The sequence below is a fragment of the Dendrobates tinctorius genome, unplaced genomic scaffold (assembly GCF_039654945.1).
Source record: "Dendrobates tinctorius isolate UK_male_01 unplaced genomic scaffold, ASM3965494v1 ptg000143l, whole genome shotgun sequence".
Taxonomy (NCBI): domain Eukaryota; kingdom Metazoa; phylum Chordata; class Amphibia; order Anura; family Dendrobatidae; genus Dendrobates; species Dendrobates tinctorius.
Window position 1 is genome coordinate 23,808,754 of NW_027361810.1, and position 14,352 is coordinate 23,823,105.

The following is a 14,352-nucleotide window of genomic DNA, read 5'->3' on the forward strand; positions in this document are numbered from 1 at the left end:
AGGCAGATGGTCCCTCTCCGCCTCCCTATCAAAGGGAAGGTGGATCGAGGTTGGACATCATGGTTGGTACCTGACGTTACAGCTCCGGAGGATCCGTCTCTATAAGGTACCGGGATGGCAGCCATGAGTATAGCTGGGGTCTATGTGGACAGCATTCACAAAACGGCAGGAGGGCTCCCTCTGCAGCGCAGGTCCTGGGCTCCCTCGGTGGCACAGCGAGCACATCGGCCGTGTCTTGTCGTTGTTCCGCCCATGGGAGTGACTCCGCCCACTTCTGGCGCTTCTTGTCTGTCAACATGATTTTATATATGGCAGCACGGTGGCTCAGTTGTTAGCACTGCAGCGCTGGAGTCCTGGGTTCGAATCCCACCAAGGACAACATCTGCAAGGAGTTTGTATGTTCTCCCTGTGTTTGTGTGGGTTTCCTCCATGTTCTCCGGTTTCCTCCCACATTACATTATCAGTGTGATAGGGAATTTAGATTGTGAGCCCCATCGGGGACAGCGATGATAATGTGTGCAAACTGTAAAAGGGATATGTTAGCGCTATATAAAAATAAAAAACTGTTTTGTGTATATGTCTATGCAGTGTGTGTGTGTATATATACACATACACACACACTGCATATATATATATATATATATATATGTGTTAAAAAAAATCAAAGTTTTTAAAAATATCTTTAACCATAAAAACACCATTTAAACAATAAATATAATATATATCATTGATATCATATCATTTTTTATAGTAGAAAGTAAATAATAAAAAATAATATATAATGTATGAAAAAGAAAAAAGTAGAGTTCTTGTTTTCGTCACTCTCTGCCCACTAAATATATTTTAGATTACTACTTTCTGTTGTTTTAGTAAATCTACATGTACATTAGCCACAATGCAAGATTTTAATTTTTTTTTTTTTAATGGGCATCTGTCGCCCGGTTTTTACTACCCCATTGAGAGCAGCATGATGTTTGGGCAGTGATGTGTCACATATTGGGGCACTGATGTGTCACATTCTGGGCTGCTTGCTGCGGTTTTGATAAAATCCCTATTTTCTCTGCTGCAGATTTACCAGTTCTCGGAATACTGAGCTCTGTGTAGCCCTCCCACACCGCTGATAGGTTGCTTTCTGTGTATGCTGTACATAGGCAGAAAGTTGCCAATCAGTGGTGGGGGAGGGGTTATACAAAACTCATGCTACTAAAACTGTCATTTTTATCAAAACTAAAAAGTAGAACAAGCAGCCCAGTAAGTCACACATCACTGGAATCAGGGCCTTTGCCCCTACATTATTTGACTTTCAGATTAGGTGGCAAAAACAGGTGACAGATTCCCGTTAGATACAGACTTTTATAGAATACGCATCGGGGGCCTATCGTATGGAAATTCCAATTCTTTTATTAAAGGGGGTCTCTGCTTAATGCAGTCCCTGCAGAAATCAACTGTAATATCAAGGACAAGCCTGGCAGCGACTGTTCAGTTTCCATATAGTGCCTCTAGAGGTGACATGAAGCATTACACATTGTCCATTCACATCAATGGGCACAGGACAGAACAAGTCCTCCAGAGCGAGAGACGCTCTTCATAACTACTTTCTAGTTTGCCCAAGAGGTGACGATCCTGAGCAAAGGACCTCCTTTACTAAGAAACCCCTCTTTGGACTCGAAATTCCTTGTTAGGGCATCCAAAAATGCATGTAATTACTCTGCATTAAAGGGGTTGTCACTAGTGATGAGTGAACGTGCATAGATAAGGTGTTATCTGAGCATGCTCTGGTGCTAGGCAAGTGACTTTGGCGTACACAATCCGGGCATCTGTTGCGGCTGTCGGAACATTTTCGGCAGAGAGGGATAAGCGTATAATGTATTCACTGACGTTTATCCATTTCCAGAAAAAATGCACAAAGTCTCCTTCCAGGATAAAGAGAAGGAGCACCTGACCCGTCTCCAAGACGCCGAAGAGATGAAGGTCAGTCACATCTCGTGTTGTTAGAATATAGAATAGAAATTACATAACATGTCTGCAGCATCCTGTAGTTTTTTTGTGTTTTTTTTTTAACCCTAAAAAGCCGCATTTTTATGATGCCTTAGACGAGGAGCCGCGGAGTCCTCCAGCTGCTTTTCTTTCCAGTCCTCCATGAAATATTGTGCTCGTGAATGTAATATTTGGAATTAGAGGGGTTGTCCATCTTTGACGACTATTTCTTACCGCCCCTTAAATGCATGTATTTGGGGCTAAAAATTCTTTTTGCATTTGGGTTTCATTAAAAATGTTGCATCGTTTTGGCTTTTACAGATTCTTTTGTTTTTCTACGCGTTCAACTTTGATCATAAATCGGCTGAGAGGAGATGAGAAAAAGACATAAAACAGTTACAAGCTCCCTGTCGGACCACTAGAAGTGAGTTCACTGACTGATTCTCAGTTAACTCATTCTGCAGCCAGCAAATAGACAGTGCAGCACAGATGCTATAGGATACAAACGGGGCGACTTTTTTTTTTTTTTTTTTTTTTTAATGAAACCTAATTGCAAAATTGCCCCCAAACCCATGCACTGAAATAAAGAAACCATCAAGTCTACTCCTTTTTAATGGTGACGGCCATTTTAGTATAATGACGTAATAACGGCACAATAAATAAATGGCTATCATACACAGTGCCGGAGTCTTCTGCGGTGTCTGCTTTAATGTGAGGATGGATGTTATTGTTTTATTGTGTCTCCATTGACCAGAAAACTCTGGAGCAACAGATGGAAGGTCATCGAGAAGCCCACCAGAAGCAGCTGTCTCGCCTGCGCGATGAAATCGAAGAGAAGCAGAAGATGATCGATGACCTCAAAGAGTAAGTACGGAGACGGCGGCACTATTGGGGTATTAATGGCGGTATTCCATGCGATAAACGTTCCTTCTTTATCATGACATCCAAAAGGAAACTTAAACCTAGAAATAAGGGGTACAAGAAGACTGGATATGGTTGTGCCCCCATTATCTGCTAGTGTGTAGGGGGCAAATAACCTTGTAGCGACCCTGAAGAAAACATGAGGGTTAACACCTTACTTGCCAGTTCCATTTTTGGCCGGGAAGTGACTGAGGGGTGGGGCTTGGCCAACGGAACACTGCTCTACTGCAGACGGGCCAGAGGGGAGAGGCTCCTGCTGCAGCCGATTATCTCACATATAGTATTAGAATATTTTATAACTTATTTTTTGCATAGTCTGTCTTCTTGACCACAATTACAAGACTTTTTGTCATACATGGGGCATCTGAGTTTTATATGGTGTCATGAAGTGGATTTCACTCTTTTATTTTATTTCTTTTTTTTGCATCACTTTTTATAGTCTCAACCAGAAGCTGCAGCTCCAGAGGGACAAACTGACCTCTGACTATGAGAAGCTGAAGGCTGAAGATGAGCAGAGAGAGATGGAACTGCGGAAACTCATGTAAGTGCCGTCTGGAGCCTCAGATCAAGCTGTTAAGGCCGAGCTTGGCCCTATACTAGGGTAAACTAGGGGAATATCTGAGGAAATCGGCAGAGAAGTTCTGCAGTACAGCTCTCCATTATACATCACACTGCCTAGATATTGGATACCTGTGCTTCGGTGCTAGCTATTATGCTGCCCCTTCTGGTCTGGAGCGGTACTGCATATCACTAGGAATGATGCACAAGAGAAATAAATATTAAGTAAACTTTTGCCATCAGTAAAAGTTTACAGTCAGATGTATAAATTGTTACTCGGTTATAAAATGTGGAGCGGGTTACTCCCATTGATGAAGCAAATGTTGAATTATATGACCTAGACTGTTCAGACCATTAGTACATACGGGATGATTGCCTGTGTCTTATATCCATAGGGAGCTTAATGAGAAGAGGGAGCAATCACGGGAAGATCTCAAAGGCCTGGAGGAGACGGTGGTATGTAACATGCAATTACTTCTCCCTACACCCTCTCCTTCCCCAGTACAGGCCCTAGGTTCTACCCCCTTAGTCACATCAGAGCAGCTTCCATTTTCCAAATAAACGCCTTCCCCCAATACTCCAGTACAAACCCTACATCACTTTCCCTATTAGTCACCTTGTCTTCCCCCATTAGTTACATCAGGGAAACTTCCATTTTTCTAGTACAGGGCTTTTATGACTTCCCGAATTAAGCACAATTGGGCAATTTTTCATTTCTCCAGTACAGGCCGTGCCTCACTTTTTATTATTAGTCTCATCAGGTCCAGTCCACATTTCCTCAGTACTGGTCCTAGATCACTTCCCCCATTACACACATTAATGCTCCTCCATAATTCTCCAGTACAAGTCCTACATTACTTCCCCTATTAGTCACATCAGGGCAACTATCCATTTCTCCAACACATGCTTGTACTATCTTGATTTCCCCGTTAGTCATATCAAACCAACTCCCCATTTTCTGAGTACAAGATATATATATACACTACCGCTCAATAGTTTAGGGTCACTTAGAAATTTCCTTATTTTTTAAGGAAAAGCACAGTTTTTTCCAACGAGGCTAACCTTAAATGATTCAGAAATATACTCTGTTAATGTGGTAAATGACTATTCTAGCTGCAGACGTCTGGTTTGTAATGCAATATCTTCATAGTTTTATAGAGGCATATTTCCAACAACCATCACTCCAGTGTTCTTATGGTACTTTGTCATGGCTAACTGAGTAAGAAGTCTAATGGATGGTGAAAATACCCTTGGAAACCCTTGTGCAAGTATGTTAGCACAGCTGAAAACAGTTTGGCTGATTAGAGAAGCTATAAACCTGACCTTCCTTTGAGCTAGTTGAGAATCTGGAACATTACATTTGTTGGTTCCATTAAACTCTCAAAATGGCCAGAAAAAAATAACTTTCATGTGAAACTCGACAGTCTATTCTTGTTCTTAGAAATTAAGGCTATTCTATGCGAGAAATTGCCAGGAAACTGAAGATTTCCTACAACGACGTGTACTACTCCCTTCAGAGGAGAGCACAAACAGGCTCTAACCAGAGTTGAAAGAGAAGTGGGAGGCCCCGCTGCACAACTGAGTAACGAGACAAGTGTCTGTAGTTTGAGAAATCGATGCCTCACAGGTCCTCAACTGGCAGCTTCATTAAATAGTACACGCAAAACGTCAGTGTCAACGTCTACAGTGAAGAGGCGACTCCGGGATGCTGGCCTTCAGGTCAGAGTGGCAAAGAAAAAGCCATATCTGAGACTGGCTAATAAAAGGATAAGGTTAATATGGGCAAAATAACACAGACATTGGACAGAGGAAGATCAGAAAAAAGTGTTATGGACAGACAAATCCAAGTTTGAGGTGTTTGGATCACAGAGAACATTTGTGAGATGCAGAACAACTGAAAAGTTGCTGGAAGAGTGCCTGACTCCATCTGTCAAGCATGGTGGAGGTAATGTGATGGTCTGGGATTGCTTTGTGCTGGTAAAGTGGGAGATTTGTACAAGGTAAAAGGGATTTTGAATATGGAAGGCTATCACTCCATTTTACAACGCCATGCCATACCCTGTGCACGGCGCGTGATTGGAGCCAATTTCATCCTACAACAGGACAATGACCCAAAGCACACCTCCAAATTATGTAAGAACTATTTAGGGAAGAAGCGGGCAGCTGGTATTCTATCTGTAATGGAGTGGCCAGCGCAGTCACCAGATCTCAACCCCATTGAGCTGTTGTGGGAGCAGCTTGACCGTATGGTACGCAAAAAGTGCCCAGCAAGCCAAACCAACTTGTGGGAGGGGCTTCTGGAAGCATGGGGGGAAATTTCTCCAGATTACCGCAGCAAATTAACTGCTAGAATGCCAAAGGTCTGCAATGCTGGAATTGCTGGAAAAGGAGCATTCTGTGACGAAAGCAAAGTTTGAAGGAGAAAATTAAAAAAATTTATTTGAACCTTGTCAACGTCTGGACTAGATTTCAAATTCATCTGGCTACTCATAAAAGTATGAGTTTTCATGGAAAACACGTGACCCCCAAATTTGGAACGGTAGTATGTATGTATGTGTGTGTATGTATATATCGCTCCCCCCCTTCATTAGTTACCTCAAGGCAACTCCCTATTGCCCCAGTGTAAGCTCTACAGCTTTCCCCTATTAGTCACATCAGGGCAATTCATTTCTTAGTACCGGCCCTGTCATCAGGGTAACTCCCTATTACAGGCCCTACATCATTCCCCCTATTAGTCACATCAGGGTAACGCCCCATTTTCCCTCTCTTAATATGTAATAATCCCAGAGCGTCTGACTGTCTTTCCTCTTTAGGCTCGGGAACTCCAGACTTTACACAACCTGCGCAGACTCTTTGTTCAGGATCTCACCACCAGAGTGAAGAAGGTTTGTGTTTTCCACCATATTTTCCATTTGTCATGAATATCAAAGTCCCGAAACCCCTATAGGAAAATGCAGCGAGGTTACCGGCCACCCCACAGAGAATATACAATCCTAACATTGAGGTGAATTTAGCCCATTAACAAACTCCGCTCCACCCTAAACTCGGCTCTGCTACAACCATACATAAAATTCCATGCAAGTGAACGGTAGCGGCACTTCTGTAGCATTTGGCCTTGTTCACACTGTGGGGTTTCTTTATTCTAAAATTGGGACTTTCTTCATTTTTCTGGACATTGTCTGCACAGTGAAGCGGCCCCTTCCTCACATGGCCGCTGTCTCCGCTCTTCATCATGACAGCCATGAGTGTGTGTTTTCTTCTCCTTTCTTCTGCTGGATTAAGCTCTTGCTGTGTTTGCAGAGTGTGGAGTTGGACAGTGATGATGCCGGGGGGAGCGCTGCACAGAAACAGAAGATCTCCTTCTTGGAGAACAATCTGGAGCAGCTGACAAAAGTTCACAAACAGGTGAGAGCTGAGCTCCGCTGACTGACGAGCTGTTATACGCGATGATCCGCAGCAGAGCTCATCTAGGCGTGCGTTTATGGTACGTCCACTAGGTGTCGCCAGTCCAGAAAGCATTGCAGACCAGTATTGCAGCCGATCCCGGACCTTAAAGGGAATGTGTCATCAAAAAATGACCTATTGTTTAAATCAGATTTTTATGTTAAATATATTTTTATATCAATTTAGGTAATGTTTTTCTTTTCCTGTATTCCATAACAAAAAAAAATATTCAGAAATTTCCCACTAGCTACTAGACTTAACATTAGACTCCTACTGCACTCGCTATTCTTTTCAGCAGATACATTGACATATTTTCTGGGCATGCTCTGATATGGACAAATGTCACTGTACAGGGGGAGGAAGAGGTGAGCTGTGAAATCACCTATTGTGAATGGTGGATCCTGTGTTATCTACTTTATATAGATGTTATCAGTCATTACACAGGAGGAGGAGGTGAGCTGTGACATCACCTATTGTGAATGGTGGATCCTGTGTTATTTACTTATTATAGTGGTGTTATCAGTCATTGTACAGGAGGGGGAGGAGGTGATCTGTGACATCACCTATAGTGATTGGTGGATCCTGTGTTATCTACTGTTTATAGTGGTATTAGCAGTCATTGTACAGGAGGAGAAGGTGAGCTGTGACATCACCAATTGTGAATAATGGATCACTCTCTATTATCCTGTCTTTGATGATAGCGTGACTGTTGAAAAGTCATGTGTGCAGAACAGGAAGTATGAGTCTAGTATTGGACTTGAACAGTGAAACCAGCAAGATTTTATGATTTTTTTTATATACTGTATATTGTAAAAACATGGAAAATTAAAAAAAAGTGTTTTTTAAAAACTATATTTACCATAAAATAACTTAACAGAGGTTTTATTTTCTGGTGACATTTTCCATAAGTAATCTTTATAGAGACCCTTTTACATGGGCAGATGAACTCCCTGTAAACTGTCACCAATCATCAATGTGAACGGCTCACGTTTACTGCCTTATAACTGATGCAATGATTTTGGGGGTTCAGTGCGAAGCGAATCATTTGTAAAAGAAAACTCTGCACTTCGTAGTCTCGTCATATCCTCTGCCGACACGGGGAGGGGGGGAGGAAGTGCTGCCGACACGGGAGGTGCTGCAGACACGGGGGGGGGGGGGGGAGGAAGTGCTGCCGACACGGGGTGGGAGGGGAGGAGGTGCTGCCGACACGGGGGGGGAGGAGGTGCTGCTAACACTGGGGGGAGGAAGTGCTGCCAACACGGGGGGGAGGAAGTGCTGCCGACACTGGGGGGAGGAAGTGCTGCCAACACGGAGGGGAGGAAGTGCTGCCGACACTGGGGGGAGGAAGTGCTGCCAACACGGGGGGGAGGAAGAGCTGCCGACACGGGGGGGGGGGGGGGAGGGAAGTGCTGCCGACACGGGGTGGGAGGGGAGGAGGTGCTGCCGACACGGGGGGGGGGGGGGGGAGGTGCTGCCAACACTGGGGGGAGGAAGTGCTGCCGACTCTGGGGGGAGGAAGTGCTGCCGACACTGGGGGGAGGAAGTGCTGCCGACACTGGGGGGAGGAAGTGCTGCCAACACGGAGGGGAGGAAGTGCTGCCGACCCGGGGGAGGAAGTGCTGCCGACACGGGGGGGGGGGGGGGGAGGAAGAGCTGCCGACACGGGAGGTGCTGCCGACACGGGGGGGGGGGGAGGAAGTGCTGCCGACACGGGGTGGGAGGGGAGGAGGTGCTGCCGACACGGGGGGGGGGGGGAGGAGGTGCTGCCAACACTGGGGGGAGGAAGTGCTGCCAACACGGGGGGGAGGAAGTGCTGCCGACACTGGGGGGAGGAAGTGCTGCCAACACGGAGGGGAGGAAGTGCTGCCGACCCGGGGGAGGAAGTGCTGCCGACACGGGGGGGGGGGCGGGGGAGAGGAAGTGCTGCCGACACGGGGGGGAGAGGAAGCGCTGCCGACACGGGGGGGGGGGGAGGAAATGCTGCCGACACGGGGGGGGGGAGGAAATGCTGCCGACACGGGGGGGGGGGAGGAAATGCTGCCGACACGGGGGGGGGGGGAAGTGCTGCCGACACGGGGGGGGGGGGGAGGAAGTGCTGCCGACACGGGGGGGGGAGGAAGTGCTGCCGACACGGGGGGGGGGAGGAAGTGCTGCCGACACGGGGGGGGGGGAGGAAGTGCTGCCGACACGGGGGGGGGGGAGGAAGTGCTGCCGACACGGGGGGGGAGGAAGTGCTGCCGACACGGGGGGGGGAGGAAGTGCTGCCGACACGGGGGGGGAGGAAGTGCTGCCGACACGGGGTGCGAGGTGCTGCCGACACTGGGAGGGAGGAAGTGCTGCCGACACGGGGGGGAGGAAGTGCTGCCGACACGGGGTGCGAGGTGCCGCCGACACTGGGAGGGAGGAAGTGCTGCCGACACGGGGGGGGGAGGAGGTGCTGCCGACACGGGGGGGAGGAGGTGCTGCCGACACGGGGGGGGGAGGAGGTGCTGCCGACACGGGGGGGAGGAGGTGCTGCCGACACGGGGGGGGGAGGAAGTGCTGCCAACACGGGGGGGGGGGGAAGTGCCGCCGACACGGTGGGGGAGGAGGTGCTGCCGACACGGGGGGGAGGAGGTGCTGCCGACATGGGGGGGGAGGAGGTGCTGCCGACATGGGGGGGGAGGAGGTGCTGCCGACATGGGGGGGGAGGAGGTGCTGCCGACACGGAGGGGAGAGGAAGTGCTGCCGACACGGGGGGGGAGGTGCTGCCGACACGGTGGGGGGAGGTGCTGCCGACACGGGGGGGGAGGTGCTGCCGACACGGGGGGGGGGAGATGCTGCCGACACGGGGGGGAGTGCTACCGACACGGTGGGGGGGAGGAAGTGCTGCCGGCACGGGGGGGGGGGAGGAAGTGCTGCCGACCCGGGGGGGGAGGAGGTGCTGCCGACACAGGGGGGAGAGGAGGTGCTGCCGACACAGGGGGGAGAGGAGGTGCTGCCGACACGAGGGGGGAGGAGGTGCTGCCGACACGGGGGGGGAGGAAGTGCTGCCGACACTGGGGGGGGGGAGTGCTGCCGACACGGGGGGGGGAGGTGCTGCCGACACCGTTCAAAGTGTTTTCATCCGGCCAGAGGGAAACAGGTGATCGGCGGAGGTGCCGGGTGTCGGACCTTCACTGCTGTGCGATTGATGACCTATCGTCATGTGGATAAGTCATCAATACCATATGCCCAGAAAAACCCCTTTAACTCCTTCACGATGGGCCCATTTCCATTTTTTGTTTTTCCTCCTCCCCTTCACCAAGCCTTAGCTTTTTTATATATATTTTTCTGTCCGGGATGAGTTGTACTTTTGAATTACACCATTCGTTTTACCACATAATGTACTGGGAAATGGACAAAAAATTCTGAGCAGAGAGAATTTGTGAAAAAAAAAACCAATCTATTCTGACATTGTTTTTTGAGAATTGTTTTTACAGTGTAAATGTTGTGGTAACAATGACCTCCCTGTATGATTCTGCTCATCAGTGCGATTACGGCGAAAGCAAATTGTCCAGTTTTTAAAATTATTTTACTGGTGTAAAAAACATCTGGAGTTTGGAAACAATTTGTTTTTGGGGAGGTTGTGTCGCCAGTTTCCGAGACTCATATCGTTTTCATTTTTTGGTAGCTGGAGCTGTATGATGGCTCATTTTTTACGGGACGAGACAAGGTTTTAATGATACCCTTTTGGGATAGATGCGATGTTTAGATCGCTTGTTATAGCATTATTTTGTGGTATTGTAGTGACCGAAAAATTTAATTTTGACTTCCTTGATTTTTTTTTTTTCCGTTTATGGTGTTATTTACTGATCGGGTTAATTATTATATTTTGATAGATCGGACCTTAAACGCATCAATCCCAAATAATGTAAATGTAGTGATCTGTTTTTTTTTATTGTTAGTCCCCTTCTGGAACTTAAAGCTGCGATCGTCTGATCTCTTGTGTTCTATACAGTAATATCACAGCATCGCTGCATATGATAAAACTCCCGGTCTCTCTTGAAGCCCGGCCACACGAGCGGTATACCTACAGGAATAAGATTGATCTCTGGCCCCTCATTTACCATATTTTCCCCTGCGAGTTTTGGACGCGTCGATGCCACGAGCCTCCCGCGCGTCATGTCCTCTCCTGTGAATCCCTTGGCTTTTCTCTTGCAGCTTGTCCGGGATAACGCAGATCTGCGCTGTGAACTTCCCAAGCTGGAGAAACGTCTTCGGGCCACAGCTGAGCGGGTGAAGGCTTTGGAAGGCGCGCTAAAGGAAGCCAAAGAGAACGCCATGAGGGACCGCAAGCGATACCAGCAGGAGGTGGACCGCATCAAGGAAGCTGTGAGGGCGAAGAACATGGCGCGGAGAGTGCACACGGCGCAGATTGGTGAGCACTGATGGTGACACCCAGATCACTGAGCAGCTCTCACTCTGAACGTAGATGCCGGATTTATGTAGTCGTGATTGGAGGCGGAAATAAGTATCAGTAATTAGTATTGTTCCCGGCGCCTTCCTGGGCGGTAGCAGCTCGCCTTTGTGGTAATTAGATGCCTTTGTGTTTCATTCTAGCAAAACCAATTCGCCCCGGACATTACCCAGCATCCTCTCCTACCGCCGTACACGCCATCCGAGGAGGCGGATCCGTGCATTCATCGTACTACCATCACTCAAAATAAAAGACAAGTGAGTCTACGGGTCCCAGCCATTATTGCATTTGCGGCTTTTCTTGTCTTGTTTTTTGGCGGTTTTCGTCTTTCTTTTTCATTTGCGCCTAACTCTTCCTTTAATTTGTACCATTTTTAAAAACTGTTTCATTTGTTATTTGTTTTCATCTCTTTAGAATATATAAAAAATGAAATGTTATTTTATAGATTTATATTTAGAAAAAAATGGAACAGCACTTCTACTGAATGGTTGCAAAAGCCTCCCAGCAATAAATCCATATACTTGCCAGTTATCAAAGAAGAAAAAATGGGTGGCAGCACTCCAAAATTTTCAAAAGTAAATGTGGACTTTTTTTAGGTCTACATGGCGCGGCCACGTTTCGGCTTCCAAAAGCCTTTCTCAGGCTAGTAAAACTAGCAGGTTTACTAGTCCTCTAGTGATCATCTACAGCTGATTAAAACTGTGATTTTATCAAAACTACAGCAAGCAGCCCAGTAAGTTATACATGACTGGAATCAGGGTCTCTATCTCTACATCATGGTGCTCTCACATTAGGTGGAAAAACCTGCTCAAACTTTCCCTTTAATGGGTAATAATCTAAATTCTGTTACTTGATGCAAAACTAATACATAGTGGATTCTGTATTGGACAATTTCAAGGGTCTAATCTTTCCAGAGCTAATGTTGCCCATATTTCTGGCCTGTACATGACGTTGCAGCTCCGCCACATTCACCTGAATGGATCTGAGCTGTAATTTCAATAGTGTTCTCTGTTATCAGCCATATCTAATGATTTTCAGTGGGATAAATAAATGGACGGTTCCCTGTCCCCATGGGGGGCAGGTGTGACCTCACGTGAGGATTGCGGTCCCTGGGGCTCAGCCGTGCCTCGCGGTGACGTGAATTCCCCCTTGTTATGACCTCCTCGTCCATTGTGGATGCATTAGTCTGTGCGCCCTGGACCTTGCCTATCACATGCAGATCTCACGTCTCTGGTCGGAGGGCTCACTTATTAATTCTCCCTGGGGTAACGAGTTTGGATTAGTAATTGCTCGCTGCCTGGTTAATGTTTAGTTGTAATAACCAGACAGGCGGCTCAGTGGGAACAGGGGAAATGTGTTCCTGAAAAAACACCGGAGCTCGCACAGGAGCACAGTGGGGTGCGGAGACCCCATAAAGTCTATGCTCCACCACAGTGACACTCTATGGCGTCCAACAAATATGGCGCTATGATGGATCTCCTGCTCACAGATCCTGGTGACGGACAGTCATCAGTAAGGTCGCTATTAAAGGGATATTCCCCGCTTCATCATATAATTAGGACATGCAGTCACTTTGATTTGCTAAAAATGAGAAAAGTCACAAAATTGTTTCCACTTCAAGTGGCTTTTAAGACTTTGCGACATTATGAAGAGTTTTTAGTCCAGAAAACTGGGGAGAGGTCCTTGATGAATGGTTGGCTGTATATTTTCATCTGTATGCACGTAGCTCCCTCTAGTGGTGGTTGCGTGCATGTAGCTCCCCCTAGTGGTGGTTGCGTGCATGTAGCTCCCCCTAGTGGTGGTTGCGTGCTGCCAGAATGTTATGATTTCACTCTGTGTGAAGGGAAGCTGGGTAAAAAATTGCTATTAAAGGGGGGGTCTGTCACCCTCAAACTGTAAATTCTGCTGCCTAAATTTAGCTTGTGCACGAAAATTCACTTTTAATCCTTATGGAAATGAGGGCTCTCCAGTGCACCCTTAACGTGGCCAATGTTTCGGTGCACTCCCCGATTTGCGAATCTAGCACTGTCCCTAAGCCTGATGGATCGACAGTGCTCTCTCTCACTGCAACTGCTTGCTACACTCAAATCCCTGTTCCTGCGCACCGACGCTGCAGGAGCCCAGCGTGCGCTCAGTGTAGGCGCGGGTACGTTCCCACTATTCTCTGAAGCCACCCGGATATGTAGCGAATGACGGCCCCGGATCAGAGCGTGCTCCTCACCAACACGGAGTGCGTGCCGGCCCTGACACAGACTGCCCCGCCGGACTCGTCCCGTGTCGGTGTAAGGTGGCAAGCGCTGTCAATCAAGCTCAAGGGCAGTGCCAGATACAGAGGGCGTAACGGTGCACCGAGACATTGGTCACGCCAAGGGGGCACCGAGACATTGGTCACGCCAAGGGGGCACCGAGACATTGGTCATGCCAAGGGGGCACCGAGACATTGGTCACGCCAAGGGGGCACCGAGACATGGGTCACGCCAAGGGGGCACTGAGGCGCCCTCATTTACAGAAGGATTAAGTGCATTTTTGTGCAACTTCACCACTAAACTGTATATTACTGATACGATTATTATCAGTTCCCTTTATACAGTAGAAGTTTAAGTAGCAGAATTTGTCATTTCAGCTCCTTTAAAGCAAAAAAAAATTAACAAATACTAGGATCTGCCAAAAATGCCAAATCCAAACTCGGTCCTTTGTTGCCACCATGGATTTTCCTTCTTGCCCCGGGAGCCGCAGCGCCCCCCCCCCCCCCATCCCGCATGGTCTATAGTCTCGGAACGTTGGAGATCTCGGACAGCGGCGTTTACCTCCGTCCATAATGACACCTGCTTTTCTCTCTCCCAACAGATGAGAAGATCATCGCTAAGCATGTGGCGCCTCCAGCTTCACACTCGCCCATCGTCCACGTCATCGCACCTTTCTGAGCTCTTTACAATCATGAACACCAGCCCCGACTCTCACATTTCCTCCAGCTTCATCCCTGTACAGAGTCGCGCTCCTCTCCGCCTATGTAA

General features: G+C 47.8%; 1 protein-coding gene across 1 annotated transcript in view; it reads left to right on the forward strand.

The window, feature by feature from the left end:
* Positions 1-14,352, forward strand: part of KIF5C (kinesin family member 5C) — a 41,199-nt gene extending 26,847 nt beyond the window's left edge. Inside the window, exons 18-26 of the mRNA XM_073545588.1 lie at positions 1,895-1,971; positions 2,732-2,841; positions 3,338-3,439; positions 3,852-3,912; positions 6,270-6,341; positions 6,757-6,861; positions 11,083-11,299; positions 11,482-11,595; positions 14,186-14,352. Of these exons, the coding sequence (XP_073401689.1) occupies positions 1,895-1,971; positions 2,732-2,841; positions 3,338-3,439; positions 3,852-3,912; positions 6,270-6,341; positions 6,757-6,861; positions 11,083-11,299; positions 11,482-11,588 (851 nt within the window). The 3' untranslated portion in view covers positions 11,589-11,595; positions 14,186-14,352. The remainder of the gene's footprint in view (positions 1-1,894; positions 1,972-2,731; positions 2,842-3,337; positions 3,440-3,851; positions 3,913-6,269; positions 6,342-6,756; positions 6,862-11,082; positions 11,300-11,481; positions 11,596-14,185) is intronic.